Consider the following 22,500-nt stretch of genomic DNA (forward strand, 5'->3'; position numbering starts at 1 on the left):
CGACCCCAAAACTGCCCCCATCAGATAAACAGCACTGAAAGCTATGATCTCTGGGAGAGAGGAGAAGATCAAGCTGCTTCAGATCTGAAAACATCCACAGGTGTTTCTGTCCATCCTTCCACTGTGAGAAGACCACTCAGCGCTGTGGGTCTGAAAGGACGTGTAGCTGATCAAGAAGAACCTCACTGAGGAGACGGACACACCAAACAAAGAAGTTGGACGATGGACTGACCACCCCAGAGTCCAGACCCCAGCACCACTGAGTGGGTTTGATCACTTCAGAAAATGTGTCTGCAGGTTCTTTGAGGAGCGGAAAGCAAATATGAGTTTAATTCAGTAATCAGAATATCTGCAGCCCTTTTTGCTGTGATTCCTACAGACCAGCTATCGGACTGCAGCCCCATAACCCTGACCGCACATGAACCTTATACATGTAATTCATCTCTTTCTAATGTGAGGCTTTTGTTCTGGGTGAATTACAGCATGTGCAGTTCTCAGCAGAGTGCAGAAATGAAATTGTAGGCTGTACAGTAGCTCAGATGTGTTTATTCCCCTCAGTGTGCTGCTGGCTGTGATGTTGATGAAAGAATGGGGCCAGCTTCGCACTAATGTTACACGGAGAGCGAGAGAAAACGAGTGAGCACAATGCCCGCTCGCCCTGTGCTGTTTGGATGAGAGCGTATTAGCCTAATTAGGGGTTCCAGTGGCCCCACAGGGCAGAGGGATTCGGCTGGCTAAACCATAGACGCCCATTCTAGGAGAGCGGGATGGACTATAAACGTTCATTCTTGTAGAGTCGGCCAGAACATAGATGTTCCTGTAGAGCTGGTGGCCCCAAAGACAGCCAAACCGTGTTTGATCTCTGGAACAGATGCCTTGGTGTAACTGTGTTGGAAAGCAACAGAAGTTGTACTAATGTGATGTGAGATATGGTCAATAAGCCCAATTTAAACTTTCCAGTTTAAAGCATTTTCATCTACAGTACTTCACTGTTGACACCATAGTTAGTAATATATGATCCCAACCTACTGCTTATTAGAAATCCCTCCCTTTGGTGCACAGTTAGAGACTGCAGTTCATCTGTTGATGTACAGTTTGTGTTAGCCATTCTCTAACTCTTCATCAAAGACCAGTTTTTGACCACAGAGCTCTTCTTGGCTGATTATTTTTGTGTGGTGACTACTCTCAGCCTAGCAGCATCACCGATGTATGTCAGAACCCCATAACTACTGTGCTGAGATCCAAATAATATCTGGACAACAGCAGCCCAGTAGTCAAAAAGACACCTGATCAATTGTGCAACAGGTAGGGATTTCCAATAAAGCCAGTTAGTGGAAGCACAAGGTAGGTGTTTCTAATGAAGTGGTCAGTTAGTGGAAGTACAAGGTAGGTGTTTCTAATGAAGTGGTCAGTTAGTGGAAGTACAAGGTAGGTGTTTCTAATGAAGTGGTCAGTTAGTGGAAGTACAAGGTAGGTGTTTCTAATGAAGTGGTCAGTTAGTGGAAGTACAAGGTATGTGTTTCTAATGAAGTGGTCAGTTAGTGGAAGTACAAGGTAGGTGTTTCTAATGAAGTGGTCAGTTAGTGGAAGTACAAGGTAGGTGTTTCTAATAAAGTGGCCAGTTAGTGGAAGCACAAGGTAGGTGTTTCTAATAAAGTGGTCAGTTAGTGGAAGCACAAGGTAGGTGTTTCTAATAAAGTGGTCAGTTAGTGGAAGCACAAGGTAGGTGTTTCTGACAAAGTGGCCAGTTAGTGGAAGCACAAGGTAGGTGTTTCTAATAAAGTGGTCAGTTAGTGGAAGCACAAGGTAGGTGTTTCTAATAAAGTGGCCAGTTAGTGGAAGTACAAGGTAGGTGTTTCTAATGAAGTGGTCAGTTAGTGGAAGTACAAGGTAGGTGTTTCTAATGAAGTGGTCAGTTAGTGGAAGTACAAGGTAGGTGTTTCTAATGAAGTGGTCAGTTAGTGGAAGTACAAGGTATGTGTTTCTAATGAAGTGGTCAGTTAGTGGAAGTACAAGGTAGGTGTTTCTAATGAAGTGGTCAGTTAGTGGAAGTACAAGGTAGGTGTTTCTAATAAAGTGGCCAGTTAGTGGAAGCACAAGGTAGGTGTTTCTAATAAAGTGGTCAGTTAGTGGAAGCACAAGGTAGGTGTTTCTAATAAAGTGGTCAGTTAGTGGAAGCACAAGGTAGGTGTTTCTGACAAAGTGGCCAGTTAGTGGAAGCACAAGGTAGGTGTTTCTAATAAAGTGGTCAGTTAGTGGAAGCACAAGGTAGGTGTTTCTAATAAAGTGGCCAGTTAGTGGAAGCACAAGGTAGGTGTTTCTAATAAAGTGGCCAGTTAGTGGAAGCACAAGGTAGGTGTTTCTAATAAAGTGGCCAGTGAGTGGAAGCACAAGGTAGGTGTTTCTAATAAAGTGGCCAGTTAGTGGAAGCACAAGGTAGGTGTTTCTAATAAAGTGGTCAGTTAGTGGAAGCACAAGGTAGGTGTTTCTAATAAAGTGGTCAGTTAGTGGAAGCACAAGGTAGGTGTTTCTGACAAAGTGGCCAGTTAGTGGAAGCACAAGGTGGGTGTTTTGGATAAAGTGGGCAGTTAGTGGAAGCACAAGGTAGGAAAATATAGGTAAGTCTAGATTTTAAGTAAATCCACGTATGATGCAAACATTAATACTCCACTTTAATCCGAACTCTACTTTTACTGGAAGTTGTCTACCTGTAAGTGCAGAGTTTCTTCCTGTCTCTCTTTTTTTAAAGCAATATTAGAGCAGGCGTCCTTAATGGATGTGTTGTTTGTTTTGCTTTATTTGTTTGTTTCGGTTAAAGGTTAGACGAGGGCGTGCGGGATATCTTGTGCGCTTTGTTAAAAGTGCACTTTTGATTGAACTGCCGGCTCACGCAAATTGATTGCGGTAATGCATTGATGTCACTCGACCTTCTTTAACAGCAAATCTGCGCTCGACAGCTAATGGGACGGGTGCTAATTGAGGTTATTGGTTGCTTGTATTTGTCATTTTGCCAATTACTGGCAAAAAATAATGATCTAAATTGAATTAATTTCATACCGACGAATTAGACGCATCTAGCCTTGTGCAGACTCAGAAAGCTTCCATTAAAAGCCGCACTTGGATTAATGGTGAATATGAGCGCATCGATCCCTGTCAATTACTGTTGCCTGGTTTTGCTGTCCTGATCTTCTGCTCATTATAATATGGCAAACAAGTTTAATATAAAAGAAACAAGTCTTAAAAAGACACTAACAAAGACTCTAGATTTATCATCACTGTCCAAAAAAAGAAAAAAAAAATCTCAGGAATCTCTGAAATAGTAATCTTATGATTTTAACTTTAAAAATACAAGAAGTATGTAAGTTTGTTAGTGAAAGTGTTTAAATTAATGTGTCACTTTGTTTGGATGGTCACCTATAGATGCCCTACAGATACTTAAGTCATTAACAGGTTTTCCGGTGATGTTCAGTTGATTATCAACAACATTGTGGTTAGGATTAGGGTTAGGAGTAAACAGAGGTTCAGCCTTGTGGTTAGGATTAGGGTTAAGAGTAGATGGAGGTTCAGCCTTGAGGTTAGGATTAGGGTTAGGAGTAAACAGAGGTTCAGCCTTGTGGTTAGGATTAGGGTTAGGAGTAAACAGAGGTTCAGCCTTGTGGTTAGGATTAGGGTTAGGAGTAGATGGAGGTTCAGCCTTGAGGTTAGGATTAGGGTTATGAGTAGATGGAGGTTCAGCCTTGTGGTTAGGATTAGGGTTAGGAGTAAACAGAGGTTCAGCCTTGTGGTTAGGATTAGGGTTAAGAGTAGATGGAGGTTCAGCCTTGAGGTTAGGATTAGGGTTAGGAGTAAACAGAGGTTCAGCCTTGAGGTTAGGATTAGGGTTAGGAGTAGATGGAGGTTCAGCCTTGTGGTTAGGATTAGGGTTAGGAGTAAACGGAGGTTCAGCCTTGTGGTTAGGATTAGGGTTAGGAGTAGATGGAGGTTCAGCCTTGAGGTTAGGATTAGGGTTAGGAGTAAACGGAGGTTCAGTCTTGTGGTTAGGATTAGGGTTAGGAGTAGATGGAGGTTCAGCCTTGAGGTTAGGATTAGGGTTAGGAGTAGATGGAGGTTCAGCCTTGAGGTTAGGATTAGGGTTAGGAGTAGATGGAGGTTTAGCCTTGAGGTTAGGATTAGGGTTAGGAGTAGATGGAGATTTAGCCTTGAGTTTAGGATTAGGGTTCAGAGTAGATAGTTGTTCAGCCTTAAGGTTAGGATTAGGGTTAGGAGTAGATGGAGGTTCAGCCTTAAGGTTAGGATTAGGGTTAGGAGTAAACGGAGGTTCAGCCTTGTGGTTAGGATTAGGGTTAGGAGTAGATGGAGGTTTAGCCTTAAGGTTAGGATTAGGGTTAGGAGTAGATGGAGGTTCAGCCTTAAGGTTAGGATTAGGGTTAGGAGTAGATGGAGGTTCAGCCTTGAGGTTAGGATTAGGGTTAGGAGTAGATGGAGGTTCAGCCTTAAGGTTAGGATTAGGGTTAGGAGTAGATGGAGGTTCAGCCTTAAGGTTAGGATTAGGGTTAGGAGTAGATGGAGGTTCAGCCTTGAGGTTAGGATTAGGGTTAGGAGTAGATGGAGGTTTAGCCTTGAGGTTAGGATTAGGGTTATGAGTAGATGGAGGTTTAGCCTTGAGGTTAGGATTAGGGTTATGAGTAGATGGAGGTTTACCCTTGAGGTTAGGATTAAATTAAATGCATATATTCTCTAAAAGTAAAATAAAGCAGTAATCAATTGAATTTTATCGTGAATAATGAATAATGGGTGCTAAAATCACTGTAACGGTCTCCAGTGGTGTACTGTTTTCAAGGTGTACTGCTATCATTATGTACAGCATCGTTTCACCATCCATTACATTTTTGTTCCATACAGCCATCAGCACACATCACAGTATAGCCGTGTTTAAAATGCAGAAACCTTCACCCATAAGTAGCTTTCCCTTATAATTCCCCAAGTCAGTAAAGCTCTATATCTGTCTATGTGCTGTCTTGTGTGTTGTTAGCTTTCAGTTAACAGTGTTAAACATATACTTTCCCACACTTTCCAGAAACATGGATCTATCTATCTATCTATCTATCTATCTATATATATATATATATATATATTGCTGATGTCAGAACAAAACCTTGTATGTCCATTTTTGTCATTTTTCAGTTATTGACTTAATTTGAAAATACCTGTTGTTGTTTACATTGTGTTTAAATTTCATGATGAATGGACCTAAAATGACTTGGAAAGACACCTGGTTCCATTGACTTACATTAAAAGTAGAGTTGGGTTTTTTTTTCCTTCTCCTGTAAAGTTACTATTTTGGAGATACAAGTTTTTCATCCGACAACAGCAACACACACATACACACACACACACACACACACACACGCATATATATATATAACATATATAATTTTTCATTTAATGCCATATCTTAAAGGTAGAGGACACATTAAACTGTTTTCACTTGGAAAATCGAAAACAACTTCTGCATTTGACTTTCTCCGTTTTTTGTTCTACACATTACATTAATAGAGAATTCAGTCGATGTGATGAGGCCATTGTGCCTTTGAACACCAATCAGATTGACGAGCTACAACGGTCTGTTTTCTAATAGTTAAACTACTCATCCCCACTGCCCTCTTCACCGTAAAGGTCAGCTGGGCCAGCGTCCTTGCGTGTTGTCTGCCTGCCTCGGTCAGGAAGCCAGTTTGTAGAAGCACGCAGGTGTTAATTTAGCCAGCTCTGGTGCTGCCCGCTGCCAGACCTGTTCTGGTCCACTAGTGCGATCGTTTGTTGGTTTGCTTTGACCTTTGCTGAAAATCTCAGTGATTTTTTTCAGGACCGACAATATTTGATCACCTGGCTTGGAACATTTGTATAAGCTCGTCCAACGACCTCCGGCTTGCTGAGCCATTTTTCTGCCGCGAGGAACAGAGCTTTGTAGCTTTAATGGGATAATGAAGCAGAAGAACTGCAACCGAAATCATTTTTACGATTTTCAAACAGCCGTTTAATGAGGCCGGTGAGATGGAACGGCGGAAAAGAACCTGGGCGCGCTTCTCTCTCTCTCCAAGCTGAAACTAACGCAGAAATGCTGGAAAGGAATCGGGGAAGTGCAAAATCAAAAGTTACAGGGTCTAAATTAAAAACGGAGGGATTTAAAATCTGCCTAATGTTCTTTCCCTCACAGTTATGAATTCATTCTTTTTTCTTTTCTTTTTTCTTTTCGTTTGATGGCCAATGTTCTCCCGCATTTCATAACGTAACGTATTCGGTATAATGTCACTGCGCTGTGGCACGGAGCCGTGGCATATTCCGCTTTACGGCTGTTCAGGGCTGTGCAGAACGTGAGTGTGATTAGTTTATGGTCTGGACCATTGTATTTTTATTGCCCTCATAAAAGTCAGTGTTTTTTCCTCATTTTCCTAACGGCCTCAGTGGGCCATTATATCTTCCAAGGACACTGAGGAAGTGTGATTAGGAGAAATGGAGCGAGAAACAGCCGCTCAGTCGCTCGGAGAGAGAGAGAGAGAGAGAGAGAGATAAAGAGGGAGGGAGGGAGTGATTGAAGGGCTGGGCTGTGGGACTAGCTTAAACTTCAATTAAAACTAATAGACGGCTTGACTAATGGCAACCAGCTACACTATCAGGCCGTGTTTAGCTAATTGCTAAATGTAACTTATGCCACATTACAATCACCTCATCATCTCAGATATGCCATTTAGTAACACTGTGCTGTAAGGTCGATCTACATTATATGGCCAAATGTTATGTCCTGACCGTCACACCCTTCTTTGCTTTTTGGACGTTAGGGTCCAAAGTCTGAATCATACACCAAATCGTCCATAACTTTTAAACCAGCTCTTTGTTTCTACGCCCATTGTCCGTTTTATCTGCTGGAGCTTTTAAACACTGTGTCCACTCACTGTCCACTCTATTAGACACTTCTACCTTGCCGGTCCACCTTGTAGATGTAAAGTCAGAGGCGACAGCTCATCTGCTGCTGCACAGTTTGTGTTGGTCATCCTCTAGTCCTTCATCAGTGGTCACAGGACACTGTTGGCTGGATATTTTTGGTCCAGCAGCGACACTGAGGTGTTTAAAAACTCCAGCAGCACTGCTGTGTCTGATCCGCTCAGACCAGCACAACACACACTAACACACCACCACCACGTCAGTGTTACTGCAGTGCTGAGAATGACCCACCACCCAAACAGTACCTGCTCTGTGAGGGTCCATGGGGGTCCTGACCACTGAAGAACAGGGTAACAGAGTATCAGAGAAACAGATGGACTACAGTCTGTAACTGTAGAACTACAAAGTGCTCCTATATGGTCAGTGGAGCTGATAAAATGGACAATGAGCGTAGAAACAAGGAGGAGGATTTAAATGTTATGGCTGACTGGTATATAAATGTCTTGGTATGCTGCAGCATTAACATCACCCTTCACTTCAACTAACAGCCCCAGCCCATTATCCCTCCTCTGCCAAACTTTACTGTTGCTAACATTGCAGAAAATCTCATGTTGTAGTTCCCTTTAACATGTTTTTACTTAATAACAAAGCATAACATTTTTATATTTCCACATGAATTTATGTGAAGGTGTTGGAACTGAACAGATTGAGCAGAATGAATCTTATAATGCTAATCACTGTACTTTGGTAAAGCAGGTCAATGTCTTTCTTGAATAGTTGCCAAGTAACAGCTCTTGGTTGTTCTTCTGCCTCTTTAGATGGTGTGGGAAAGTGGCTGTGTCGTGATAGTCATGCTGACTCCGCTAGCCGAAAACGGGACCAAACAGTGTCATCAGTATTGGCCAGATGAAGGCTCTGACCTGTACCACATCTACGAGGTAAAACTCATGGCAGTCAAACATTGTTTGTTAAGTTTAAGTTTTCCTATTATTATTGTCAAAGGGGGTTGATGATAAAATCTCAGAGATGTAAAGAAAGTCATTCAGAATGATGCGATTTGAAATGATTTATTATAGAGAAACTGACTCAGATTTGGTGATAGGAACCAGGGGTCACCATGACTACAACACAAATATAGACATTTTATTTACTCTCCAAAGCCACCAGTGAACCAACACAAGTCTTCTGAGATGTATATGGAATGCTAACGTTGAGAAAATAGGAGGAAATCTGAATATATACATTTTCTTTGGGGACTATCTTGCCTCACAGTGTCCTACATGTATCCCTCCCATAGGAATGGAATAGAAAAGATGTTTTAGACCAAAACCTTCTCAAAATCTGTTGTGAAACAGCTTCCTGTAAGGGAGCTTTTAGAGGTGGGTGTCTGGTTTCTGGCACTACCACTGTGTAGAACTCTATATTATTATAACCATTGTAGGAACAAGTGGTATTCTTGAAAACATTATAGTCTTAAATGTTTTCTTTACCTTACAACAGTCTCACACTCGTCTTAGGCTGTAAAATATAACATGGTGAGGATGCTGCCTCTGCAGCTCCTGCCCATCCTCGTCGGTCACCCCACAATTATTGTATCATTCAATCGGGACTTTCTTTTGATGGAATGAGGATGTTTGAGGCTGGATCAATTATAGTTTGCATTACTCACAAAAAATGTACATGTATCAATACTCTTAATTTCACCTTTTTGTTCAGGAACATTCAGGGAACGTTGGCTCTGATATTCTGGTACCCCTTAAACTGTGTTGAATCAAAACTCTAAAGTCATGTAGATCTCCAGGAGCAGAGCTAGAGCTGGATAGTGGACACCAGCTCATTCTAGATGCTCTTAAAAACCTAACAAAATTAAAAAGTACATTCAGAGTTCATTCAAACGGTGCTAATGTGGCTAACAGTGAATGAAATCTACCAAGGAAAGAACGATAGACTACAGAGCCCTGCTGGTGACATTCCATATAAATGAAAATAATGCATGACCACAACTTACTAAGGCATGGGAATGAGATAAGCAAGTCGTGGTCACGAGAATCTAATGCTCAGCCACTTGGATACGCATGGGAAGGTGATTATTAAACCTTGACCAGAGCTTAATAAGGCAGGATTTAATAAGTCAGACTTAGTAAAGCATGGGAACGAGATAATTAAATCATGGGAATGAGATCATGAATACATAAGATGTGGTCAAGGCTAGGCTTTAATATCTAAGTCGTGGCCATGCATTAGTATCTCGTTCCCGTGCCTTACCAAGTTGTGGCCATGATTTACTTATCTTGTTCCCACACCTTATAAGTCATGGCCACCAATTATTTTCATTTATACTGGACGTCATCAGCAGGGCTCTGTAACAGCGTGAAATTTGTGAGATAATCGCTCAAAGGACATAGCACTTATTTGCCAGAGTGGGATATGGTAATGCCACTTAATCAGTTAAACTGGTCCTTAGGGACCACCAAGTGGTCCACATTTTGCTCAATCCCAAGTCACAACATATAGGCATAGCGCAGACCACCTTGAGAACCTCTGAGATAAAAAACCTGAAAATATAAGACACAAAACAGGCAGAATAACTATAATATTTGTGAAGGTCTTGGTAAGAAATTGTATGTACAGTGGAGAAAGGTTTATTGTCTATGTTTGACTCTTGGACAGATCAACGTCCTTCTTTCTTATTATTTGTCCACGATCTGAAATGAACTGCGTGTCGATGTGCGGTGAGGGTTCCTAACCTATCGGATCACTCTGATTAACTCTTTCTGTATGTGCAGGTCAACCTGGTCTCAGAGCACATTTGGTGTGAAGACTTCCTGGTCCGCAGTTTCTACCTGAAGAACGTCCAGACCAACGAGACTCGGACCGTAACGCAGTTCCACTTCCTGTCCTGGATGGACCAGAGCGTTCCAGAGTCTGCGAGAACCCTCCTGGACTTCCGCAGGTGTGTGCTTCTTTCTACATGACAATAAGCAGGAACAGAACCAGCCCCTCCCTGGTTTCAGTCTCATTTGCCTGAAGAATATGCATTTCTGAGAATTCATCACACGGGGCACCATCTCCACCTACTCTAATATTGCCTGTGTGTACCACATATATGTGGGTACTGCAGGGCGCAGGTGGGTTTCTCACCCTCTGCTGGACGCCCTCTCACCAAAAGCCCACCAATCCAACAAACACCAACAAGCCTCAAAAAACCCAAACATTTGGTTTGCCATCACTGTTTCTGATTGTTTGGAGCCTCTAGAATGTTCTCCCCCAGTTCACACTGTTCTAGAATATCTCCCCCATTCACATGCTCCTAGGGTGTTCTCCCTCATTCACACAGATCTAGAATGTTCACCCCATTTAACGTTTCTAGAATGTTCGCCCTCATTCATTCATTCATCCATTCTTGAATGTTCTTCTCCATCAATCCTGTTCTAGAATGTTTTCCCCTCTTAACACTGTTCCAGAATGTTCTCCCCATTCATCCCTGACTAGCACATTCTCTTTCCATTCACACCATTCTCACATGATCTCCCCCAGTAACACTGGCCTAGAATGTTCTCCTCTCATTTAAATTGTTTTTAAATGTTTTCCCCATTCACACAGCCCTAAAATGTTTCCCCTTTCACACTGTTCTAGAGTGTTCTCCCCATTTACACTGTAATAGAATGTTCTCCACATCCAGACTGTTCTAGAAAGCTCTCCTCCCATTCATGCTGTTCTAGAATGTTTCCCTCATTTACACAGTGTTAGAATGCTCTTCCCCATTCACACTTGACTGGAATATTCTCCTCCCATTCACACCATTCTCAAATGTTCTCTCCCCTGGAACACTGGCCTAGAACGATACCCCATTTACATCGTTTTAAAATGTGTTAACAAGGTTCTAGAATGGTTTCCCCTGTTAATACTGTTCTGAGAGTTATTCCCATTCACACTGCTCTAGAATATTCTCCCCCATTCACATGTCTAGATTAATCTCCCTTATTTGTACTATTCTTGAATGTTTTCCTTCACTTCCATAGTTTTTAATGTTCTGTCCTTTCACAATATTCAAGAATGGTCTCCCTTATTCACACTGCTCTAGAATATTCCCCCAAATTTGTGCTGCTCTAGAATATTCTCCTCCATAATCATGGTTCTAAAGTATCCTCCCCCGTTCACATGGTTCTAGAAGGTTCTCACTCATTCACACCATTCTCAAATGTTCTCCTCCATTAACATTATTCTAGAATGCTCTCCCCTCTCAGCCCTGTTATATGATGTTCTCCCCATTCACACTGTTCTGGAATGTTCCCCATGTTCACACAGTTCTGTCATGTTCTCCCCCATTCACATAGATCTAGAATGCTCTCTCTTATTTACACCATTCTTGAATGTTCTTCTCCATTAACACTGTTCTAGAATGTTCTCTCCTGTTAACGCTCTTCTAGAATGTTCTCCCTGTTCACATAGTTCTAACATGTTCTCCCTCGTTCACATGGTTCTAGGATGTTCTCTTTCATTCACACAGTTCTAAAATGGCCTCCCTTAGTCACACCGCTCCCAAACTCCTCCATTAACATTGTTCTAGAATGTTCACCCTCATTCATACAGTTCTAGAATGTTCTCCCCCATTAACACTGTTCGAGAATGTTCTCCCCATTCACACTGTTCTATAATGTTCTCCCCCATTCACACTGTTCTATAATGTTCTCCCCCATTAACACTGTTCGAGAATGTTCTCCCCATTCACACTGTTCTATAATGTTCTCCCCCATTCACACTGTTCTATAATGTTCTCCCCCATTAACACTGTTCGAGAATGTTCTCCCCATTCACACTGTTCTATAATGTTCTCCCCCATTCACACTGTTCTATAATGTTCTCCCCCATTAACACTGTTCGAGAATGTTCTCCCCCATTCACACTGTTCTAGGCTGTTCATCTAGATCTCAGTCATTTTAGTGCATGTGGTTTATACGTTCTTATCCTTTTTGACAGTGTTAGGATGCTGTTGTTGGACCCGTGTGCTCTTTATCCATGTTCTCTATTCGCTTGAAGTTTCGGAGTTTTCAAGAATCCACATTTTCGCTGTGGAGAAAACTATTTGCTACTTTCCCTTATTTTTCTATCCCATCCAATAAACAGCAGTCACCGTATAACAATCCTTATTTCAGACCCCTCAGTTAAATGGGAAACACTGGGCAATAAATCTGCGCTGACGGAAAAGCCGATGGCAGCATAAAGTCCTCGTTTTTCTCTCCTGCCATAAACGTGCTGAAGATACTTAATAGAGAAGGAGAGTGCGAACTCACAGCGGGCCCATTCGCTCGAGCCTCTCCCATATAGACGTTGGCTCCACTGCTGGGTAAATAATGTGTTGGTGAATCTGCTCACCTATGACATCCCGTTTGTTTGTCTCGTCTCTATTTGACCCCAAATGGGAAAAACAATATTGGCGTTGGCAGGAGGTTGTCTTGATTCTCTGTATTTATCACAGATTATAGCCCTGCTACTTTCAGAGGTAGAGGACAATATTTTTTTATTGCTTTCTTGTTTAATAGCGTTTTGGCTTTCTGTGCACGCTTCCCATAACTTTCCATCTACACTTGCTGTTTTCCGTGTAACCTTTAAAATAACCCCGCTTGCGTGAGCACCTGTGCACAACTCAACCACGTTCTTCAGAGAGATGTGACCACCATCGCTAGTTTAAAGGATATTGTAGAACACTGCATTAGAAGAGGACAGTATGATTTTAACATTTAAATCCTCGCAACCTGTTTCAAGTTTGCTTCTCAGTAATGTCCCAGCTGAAGATCCGTCTCCATCAGCCGAAGAGAATATACGGATCATGTTTTCAACTGCATTAATCCAGTGACTACTCTTATGAGCCGTACAGAAAATGGTACACAGGTGTGTTTTCCACTAATATTTGCATAGAACTAAAAAAGACAAAAGTCCATTAGTATCTACCTCATTTGAACTCTGCAGTTCTCCTTTACATTGTGTGAAAATTTCACCATTAATGGACCAATAAAAATGCCTCAAATTCACTTTAATAATAAAACCTCTTCACATTAACTCACATTAAATGTTAAGGGCATTTTTGCCCTTTTCTGAAAAGTTACCATTTTGGAGACACTTGTTTTTCTTTGGACAGCGATGAAATGCCACTACAATCGTTTTCAAAAAGGAGAAACTATTTATTATATTTCCTGCCATTTCTTGGAGGCAGTCTTGGTGTCTATCAGGTCTTCCAGGTGGTTGCTAGGAGCCCCATTTTCTCTGGATCTGTTTTTTTTTAAACTCCAGTTTTAGAAACTTATTTTTCTTTGACTTTCTCTATTATGCAAGTGGATTATCTTATATGTAATCTCATCAGGAATGACTACTGAGAAATGATGAACTTGAACTCATTGGCTGCTTTGATGGGAAATTAAGGCTGGTCTTTGTCTTGACAGAAATTGGTACACAATAGCACAAAGCCTAACAATTCAAAATTTCAAAAATTAAGTTATAATAAAATTAATATCCAGAACTCATCATACTACTAAAGTAGAGATCAAACCTCAAAGCAGATATCAGAATGATCTAATAATCAGAATGGTGACATTTATTTGATTTACTCTGCTGACCGAATTCTTGAAATGCAGAAAAAAAAATTGGAATATTTAAATGCATATTGTATAAGTTCCTGTTGTGGATAAAATGATAACTTTTGCTATGGGAAGTGATTCCAAACTTTTGCACAGTAGCATTAAACGTTATTTAGAAGTGGGAAGTCTAAACTCGGAATTGCGTCATTTTCTTTTGTTCAAGCTACAAAGTGGGAAAACAAACGGACGTCTCCATGAAAGCAAGTATAGGTAGCAACAAGCTAGTGATATAATGGTAATGATCTTCCTGATGTTTACCATCTGAAAACAGTGAAATTCTGGGTCAAGGTTACAGTCTAACCAGCTACGGTGTCTGTATGTTGACTCTTCTACAGCAAATCGTATTTCAAAGTAGAGAAGTGGTTCTTTATGACTGTTGAGGATGTGAGCAGACATGTTGATCTGATGTTGGGAACACCATCCCAACTTCCCCAATGGGAATTCTCAGCTGAGGGTTTTTATATTTTTATATGATCTGTGGTGGGAATTCTGAATTAAGAGCTTCAGTCAAGCCCAGCACAAGAATCTATAGCTTTTTCATCTTAAGCTCCATTTTATTAGCTTTTAGTACTTATTTTGATCATCAAGGAACTCGTCCATCTTGTATCTGGTGGAACCCAGAGGAGGATGGGTTCTCACTGTGGGACTTGGTTCTCATGTTGGGTCTTGGTTCCCATGTTGGGTCTGGGTTCCCATGTTGGGTCTGGGTTCCCATGTTGGGTCTTGGCTCCCATGTAGGGTCTTGGTTCCCATGTTGGGTCTTGGCTCCCATGTAGGATCTTGGCTCCCATGTAGGATCTTGGTTCCAATGTTGGGTCTTGGTTCCCATGTTGGGTCTTGGTTCCCATGTTGGGTCTGTGTTCCTCTTAGCACATGAAGAGTCATGAATGGTTAAAGTTAACATGAGGAATGAAATTAGTGCTGAATTAGATCAAATCTTTTATCAAATCAAACCAAATTTATTTGTAGACAACTGATGTTGTCACAAAGCAGTAAAGACAAAGTTTTAACATGAATGTTAAACCCCCAGGTGAGCAGGCCAGGGGCGACAGTGGCAAGGAGAACCTCCCTCAGAGCTGAGGAAGAAACCTTGGGAGGAACCAAGGCTCACCAGGGGGGACCCGTCCTCCTCTGGTCAGACTACCTACAGATTATTGACAAAAAAAAGAGGACCCAGTACATCACACGGGTTTTTACTCCTCGATTGTATGAAAGCTTTAAAACCAGGGATTTGATTTGAACCAGAACATTACAGGACCTCTCGCTCTGCCTCTCGGTGTTTGTAACACTGGCTCGTTTATCAATATTCATTTCATCTTTGTGCTCCGTGGTTGCGGCTAACGCTAGGCTTGCTCTCGCTTCTGCAGCCATTTTAATCTTTTTCCAACTTGCACAGTGCCAGACATCATTCGTTCACCTCTTTCTTTCTGTCTTTCTCACTCTATCTGTCTTTCTCTCTTCTAGTCTCTCTTTTCTTTCAGTTGGCCAGCTAATTAGCGGTTGCCACTGTCATTTTTGTGATGTTGCAGCTAGTTATATGAGCCCAGTTGCATAGTCACAAAAGTGATCATTGGAAACTGTATCTCTTCTTCCAGGCCCTCACTCCTCTACCCCCACTCGTTCCCTCCCTGCTTCCCTCTCTGCCTGTCGGTCTCCCTGTATACCAGTCTCTCTCTCTGTTTAACTCTATGCATGTCCCTTGCCCTTCATTTTTCCATGTCTTTCCTACCCATTCTTCCTCTCCCTTTCTTTCTCCATCTCTCCCATTCATGTCCCTCCCCTCAACTCTGTCCTGATGCTTCACCACTCCTTTTCACTCCTCAGTGATATCTATCTATCTATCTATCTATCTATCTATCTATCTATCTATCTATCTATCTATCTATCTATCTAGTTTTTCCACCAATCTATGATATGTAAGGCAAATCCATATGTTCTGTGCTGGAGAGCTGGTCTTTTCTTATTTCCCATTATTCTCTCTCTCCTGTAGCTTACGGATATAATGACTTTCTGAAATGTGAAAACAGCTGCTCTCGGTTTTTCCCCGTGCACGGCGAGGTTGCTCTAGATAAATAATCCTTTTGTAATCATCCTTAACAGATATATTTTTCACATTTTCTGTAGGAGCCGTAAACAGCCTTGAGGTGTTCACTCGGATGAGAGTGTGTGTTATGCGCCTGTGGGAGTGTGTGAGCGTACGCGCCTCCCTTTTGGGTGCGTGAACACCCCTGCACGTCGGGCGGTGGGCTGAACACATGAAAAGAAAAAGGAGGGGGGAAAAAAAATCTTAAAGCGTACGCCCCCACACAACCCCCCACCCCGCCACATCCCCACCCCACCCCACCCCACCAAACTCTCAAAGAAACAGTCCGAGGGGGTAGCAGCCTCCGTTTCCATGGCAACCCCCACAGTAATGGAAATGGTGCGAAGAGCAGGGAAAAGGGGCGGCGGCAAGTTTATTTTTAATTTTTTTGCAGGCGTGTAACGCGGCTAATTGTGTGTTAATGTTAGTGCACCCGGACCGCGACATTTCGCCAGTGCATTCATCACCACTTTAATGGGGCGCCGCAGCACGACGAGCTTAAACAGCCACGCCGGTCGCCTTAATTGCTTTGTATGGGCTTTTTTCTTGTCTGAGAGGCGGCTTTAATGGACGGCTGCAATGAAACGGACAGCTTTCAGCCTTTCTCTCCCTGTGATTTCCATTCCAAGAAGAAAAAGGGAAGCATTTTTTTTTGTAGCAGCATCACCTTTTTTTCCAGGACGTTTGAGCTTGTTTACTAACACATTTGTTTAAAAAAAGGTGTAAAGTAAGTTTGACCATTGGCACCACAATATTCTGTGATGCTTTCTTTTACAGTCCTCTATGTTCTTGGTATTAGTTTTTAGGGTGTTTTGGGCTCTTAAAATTGGAAGTGCCACAAAGAAGAACTGCTTTAGCTCCCTACAGAAAACAATGTTAAGGAAAGAGATTTGTGATGTGTGAAGCCTTTCATAGGTTTGAAGAACCTTTACACATTTAAAGGTTCTTTGTAGAACATTGAGCTTCTGCCAATGTTCTTCAACAGTTAAAAACTGATTCTTTGCGCCTCATTTACCAGTCATTGATGGTTCTTGTGGCATCATGTGTAAAAAAACAAGTTTTTTTTGCCATCTTTAATTTTAAGAGAATAAAATTATGAGAAAATTCTATACAGTCTAACCCCCATGTGTCAATCACAAGGCCTGCGGGCCACATCAGGTATTTTCTGGGTGCAATCTCCAAAGCGCAAGCTCAAAACAGGGTTCTTCAGAGGTTATTTAGTTAAACCAATGGGTACATAGTATGTTGATCCATGATCGGCTCAAAGAGCCCGAATGCTTCAGTGGTTCTTTGCATGATCGGTTGATTCTTCTCCACGACAGAGAATCTGATGTACAGGATTCTGTTTTTGTGGTACAGGACAATGGGTGTGCAATCTATAGGTACAGTGATATTAGTATTGGTAAGTACTGAAATGCATGTTATAGATTTTGAAAAAAAGAGTTTGTAGCTCTTAAGCTGAAAAGGACACAGTAAGATGTGCAATAACTGGTCACTATTCTGAGTTGAAATACATGAGTCGTGGGCTGGAGGTTGGGGACCTGGTCCTGTGACCGGAAGGTTGCCGGTTTGATCCCCAGCATTGACAGGCAAGACACCTAACCCCCCCAACTGCTCCCCGGGCACTGCGGATATGACTGCCCCCCACTCTGGGCAAGTGTGCCCACTGCCCCCTAGTGTGTATGTGGTGTTTCACTTCATGGATGCGTTAAACGCAGAGGTGAAATTTCCCTGTTGTGGGGCTAATAAGTATCACTTAAACTTAACACTGTAATGTCATGTGTTTATGCTAGAAAGGAAACATGACAAACCCCATGTGCTGGGTAGTTATAGGGTAAACTAACCATACAGAATACAAAGACCTAAACATTTTGTTGATACCTAGTGTCACACTTCCCAGAATGATTACCTAGTACTTTAAATCTTGTAGCACATACTTGTACAATTAATACCTAGAACTTAATGGCCTGCATTAGTGTGATAATAATTGGGCTCCTAAGTGTTGCAACCATCCATCATCAGGAGATTGTGAGTTTGATCCCTGGTGATGCTACAGCCACACATGGCTGGGAGTCCAAGACAGTGCCACTGCCCTCGCTCCCTCTGGGTGGATAGGATGGCCTCCCGTCTCCGTCCACCACTCAGTGTGATGCTGGCCAGGACACGTGTCTGTTGGCACTTTGCTTTGAGCACGTGCAGCTGTCCAAAGATCTTGGACCTCTTAGCAGCAGGTCAAAAAGATGCGATGGTGCTTCACAGGTCTCAGAGAAAGCCTGTGCTAACGTTCACCCTCCTTGCCCTGGTGGTATCACGTGACTAGGGCGGTCCTAACTATTAGGCAGAATTGGATATGTCCAAATTGAGGCGGCAATTGGGGACACTTGCATAATTAACCCCATAAACGTCCAGGGCCCACCAGCAGGCCCAACGTTTTCATAAGCATCTGTAACCTGTAAGAACAGAATAGCTCAGCCAGTTTGAAGTCCCTATATTTAGTGTGTAATAAGATTGGAAGTACAAGAGGTTCAAGCACTGGGATTTCACTCAAGATTGCAAACTGATAAGGATGGGAAAAGTCTGTATTTATTGCTTTACTATATTTCTAAAGTGTAATTCATCTACATATCAGTGATTTTACCATTGAATCAAGTTGGCTGTGTTTATACTGTTATGATAACAGAAGAATAAATTGTATTATAAAAACAGTCTGGTTTTGACTGCACCCTTGGCTGTTATTCAAAGCTCCGTTTATGTATTTATTTATTTATTTTTGTTGTTGTTGTTGTTGCTGTCCCTGCGTCTGCTCTAAATGCATTGCTGTGCAGCTCTCAACATCAAACTCGCTTCCAAACTGCATTAACGGCTCGTTTCTGTGTCTCTGTTTCATTACAGAAAGGTTAACAAGTGTTACCGGGGCCGCTCTTGTCCAATAATTATCCACTGCAGGCAAGTATGAACAAAAAAACCCTATAAAACAATTTACACACTTTCTAATCTCACACACTCTCAACACATAACGGGCCGTTATTAACGGCAGTCAAAACGCATTTCATTAAGCGCAGTTTCTTTTCTTCATATTATTATCCTATTTAGGGCATCTGCCTTTCAAGTCCTTCAAATTTCTATTTGTTAATGATTTTATATGATTTTTGTGTTGAAATATGTCACTGTAAACCTCGTTGGGACTCGGCGGCATTATTCATGTGTCATCTGTGCTTATAAGGGACTGTGTTTAAAGCGTGAGAGGACAGAAAATCAGAAAGGACGGATGAACTAGAACAGTGTTATCTGCATTTCAGTGTCAGGGCTCAGTGGTCACCAGATCAGCTCTTCTATCTTCTGTGACCGAGAGCAAGTCTCTGAGGATCAGGCACTGTGTGTGTGTGTGTGTGTGTGTGTGTGTGTGTGTGTGTGTGTGTGTGTGTGTGTCACCCTTTTTTGCATGTTGCTAAGGAAACTGGCTTCCAAACAAAAACAAATTTTCCACTTGCGTAGAGAAATCACGAGCGCGTTACATATGATAATTAGAACAGGATAAAAATGCTAAAAGACGGCTAATATACCGTCTCACACTTCCTATGTGTTTATATACACAGATCAGGAGTAACGTTCTGACCACCTCCTCGTTTCTACTCTCACTGTCCACTTTATCAGCTCCACTTACTGTATAGCTGCACTCTGTAGTTCTACAGTTACAGACTGTAGTCCATCTGTTTGGTGGTGTGTTAGTGTGTGTTGCGCTGGTGCGAGTGGATCAGACACAGCAGTGCTGCTGGAGTTTTTAAACACTGTGTCCACTCACTGTCCACTCTATTAGACACTCCTACCTGGTCGGTCCACCTTGTAGATGTAAAGTCAGAGACGACAGCTCATCTGCTGCTGCCAGTTTGTGTTGGTCATCCTCTAGTCCTTCATCAGTGGTCACAGGACACTGTTGGCTGGATATTCCTGGTTGGTGGACTATTCTCAGTCCAGCAGCGACTCTGAGGTGTTTAAAACTCCAGCAGCACTGCTGTGTCTGATCCACTCAGACCAGCGCAACACACACTAACACACGTCAACATCACTGCAGTGCTGAGAATGTCCTTTCATCCTGTGTGTAAATTTTATGATGATTGGACCAAAACAAACGGCTCAAAATTACGTGGAAAAATGTCTGGTTCCATTAACTTACATTAAAAGTAAAGTATGTTTTTTCCTTCTGTGGCCAGGTTTCCAATTTTGTCCTGACAGCAGTGATATATATCTAATATATATATATATGTTCCATTATTATACACACACACATGTTCAGAAGAGAGGGAGAGCCAGGGACCCCCACCATCGATTTTCTGTCCCCTCTGTCCTCTTCGTTTGTCTCACTGAGAGATATTTTAAAAGAAGTCAATCATTTCAGCCGAGAGACTGAATCTGTGGAGACGATGAACGTTTCCTCAAGACGACCAGCCAGCACTGAACCATGGTGCCGCAAGAAGATACTGACTTCAGTCGCTATTACTGTTGTTCACTATGAGTTTCTCTTTTTAAACATGTCTTTGTTTCTGATAATTAATGCACACATATTTGCTCATCTTTGTAAGCACAACTTCAAAAGACCTCCTGTGTGTAAATGTGAAGTGGGTGTGCTGCACAGGAAGTTTATCAGAAAAGTGTTTATCTTCGCTGTTCAAATACAGCCCAGTTCAAATGATACGGAAAGCTGTTTATCTGAGGAGTAAGACTTTTTATTCCTTGCAAAAAAGTTTAGATTGAATACAAATAGACCGATAAACAATACATTATTTTGTGTGAATGTGTTTTCCTAATCAGTCATTTAAATTCAATTGAATAAATAAAGATAAATGCAAATAGAATGAAACAAACCGTCGAGTTTGGTTCTAATAACGAGATCTGCTTCTCTAGAGATATCAGGGTAAATAAAACTTTTTATTAGTAGCAGCAGTAGTGAGTTATTATTATTACTATTATTATTATTAGTAGTAGTAGTATTATTAGTAGTAGTAGTAGTGGTAGTACTAGTAGGAATAGTACGTCTTTATTATTACTGGTATTAACAGTAATCATAGTAGTAATATTCGGTTATTATTACTACTGTTTTAAAAATATTTTGTATAATTATCATTGTTGTTATCATTAATAAGAGAGGCAGAATAAGTTTGTACAAATGTCGGTAAGGCATATATTTTATGTCAGTGTATGTTATATTGCGGTTATGTTATATGACAGATATGAGTGTAGAGTTTAGAGATGAGTAGATGTCAGTGTAGAGTTTAGAGACGAGTAATGTCAGTGTAGAGTTTAGAGACGAGTAGATGTCAGTGTAGAGTTTAGGGATGAGTAGATGTCAGTGTAGAGTTCAGAGACGAGTAAGTGTCAGTGTAGAGTTTAGAGGTGAGTAGATGTCAGTGCAGAGTTTAGAGACGAGTAGATGTCAGTGTAGAGTTTAGAGACAAGTAAGTGTCAGTGTAGAGTTTAGAGACGAGTAATGTCAGTGCAGAGTTTAGAGATGAGTAGATGTCAGTGTAGAGTTTAGAGACGAGTAATGTCAGTGTAGAGTTTAGAGACGAGTAGATGTCAGTGTAGAGTTTACAGATGAGTAGATGTCAGTGTAGAGTTTAGAGACGAGTAGATGTCAGTGTAGAGTTTAGAGACGAGTAGATGTCAGTGCAGAGTTTAGAGACGAGTAAGTGTCAGTGTAGAGTTTAGAGACAAGTAAGTGTCAGTGTAGAGTTTAGAGACGAGTAATATCAGTGCAGAGTTTAGAGACGAGTAGATGTCAGTGTAGAGTTTAGAGACGAGTAGATGTCAGTGTAGAGTTTAGAGACGAGTAGATGTCAGTGTAGAGTTTAGAGATGAGTAGATGTCAGTGTAGAGTTTAGAGACGAGTAAGTGTCAGTGCAGAGTTTAGAGACTGACGAGTAAGTGTCAGTGTAGAGTTTAGAGACGAGTAGATGTCAGTGTAGAGTTTAGAGATGAGTAGATGTCAGTGTAGAGTTTAGAGACGAGTAGATGTCAGTGTAGAGTTTAGAGGCGAGTAGATGTCAGTGTAGAGTTTAGAGACGAGTAGATGTCAGTGTAGAGTTTAGAGACGAGTAAGTGTCAGTGCAGAGTTTAGAGACGAGTAGATGTCAGTGTAGAGTTTAGAGACGAGTAAGTGTCAGTGCAGAGTTTAGAGACGAGTAGATGTCAGTGTAGAGTTTAGAGACGAGTAGATGTCAGTGTAGAGTTTAGAGACGAGTAAGTGTCAGTGTAGAGTTTAGAGACGAGTAGATGTCAGTGTAGAGTTTAGAGATGAGTAGATGTCAGTGTAGAGTTTAGAGGCGAGTAGATGTCAGTGTAGAGTTTAGAGACGAGTAGATGTCAGTGTAGAGTTTAGAGACGAGTAAGTGTCAGTGCAGAGTTTAGAGACGAGTAGATGTCAGTGTAGAGTTTAGAGACGAGTAAGTGTCAGTGTAGAGTTTAGAGACGAGTAGATGTCAGTGTAGAGTTTAGAGACGAGTAAGTGTCAGTGAAGAGTTTAGAGACGAGTAGGTGTCAGTGTAGAGTTTAGAGACGAGTAAGTGTCAGTGTAGAGTTTAGAGACGAGTAAGTGTCAGTGCAGAGTTTAGAGACGAGTAGATGTTAGTGCAGAGTTTAGAGACGAGTAAGTGTCAGTGTAGAGTTTAGAGACGAGTAAGTGTCAGTGTAGAGTTTAGAGACGAGTAAGTGTCAGTGCAGAGTTTAGAGACGAGTAGATGTTAGTGCAGAGTTTAGAGACGAGTAAGTGTCAGTGTAGAGTTTAGAGACGAGTAAGTGTCAGTGTAGAGTTTAGAGACGAGTAAGTGTCAGTGCAGAGTTTAGAGA

The 22,500-nt window shown here is 41.7% G+C and overlaps 1 protein-coding gene across 1 annotated transcript in view; it reads left to right on the forward strand.

Annotated features, from left to right (window-relative positions):
* ptprn2 (protein tyrosine phosphatase receptor type N2) overlaps positions 1-22,500 on the forward strand; it is a 460,965-nt gene that overhangs the window by 419,928 nt on the left and 18,537 nt on the right. Inside the window, exons 19-21 of the mRNA XM_037546545.1 lie at positions 7,758-7,877; positions 9,726-9,892; positions 18,550-18,603. Of these exons, the coding sequence (XP_037402442.1) occupies positions 7,758-7,877; positions 9,726-9,892; positions 18,550-18,603 (341 nt within the window). The remainder of the gene's footprint in view (positions 1-7,757; positions 7,878-9,725; positions 9,893-18,549; positions 18,604-22,500) is intronic.

The sequence above is a fragment of the Pygocentrus nattereri genome, chromosome 2 (genome assembly GCF_015220715.1).
Source record: "Pygocentrus nattereri isolate fPygNat1 chromosome 2, fPygNat1.pri, whole genome shotgun sequence".
NCBI lineage: Eukaryota > Metazoa > Chordata > Actinopteri > Characiformes > Serrasalmidae > Pygocentrus > Pygocentrus nattereri.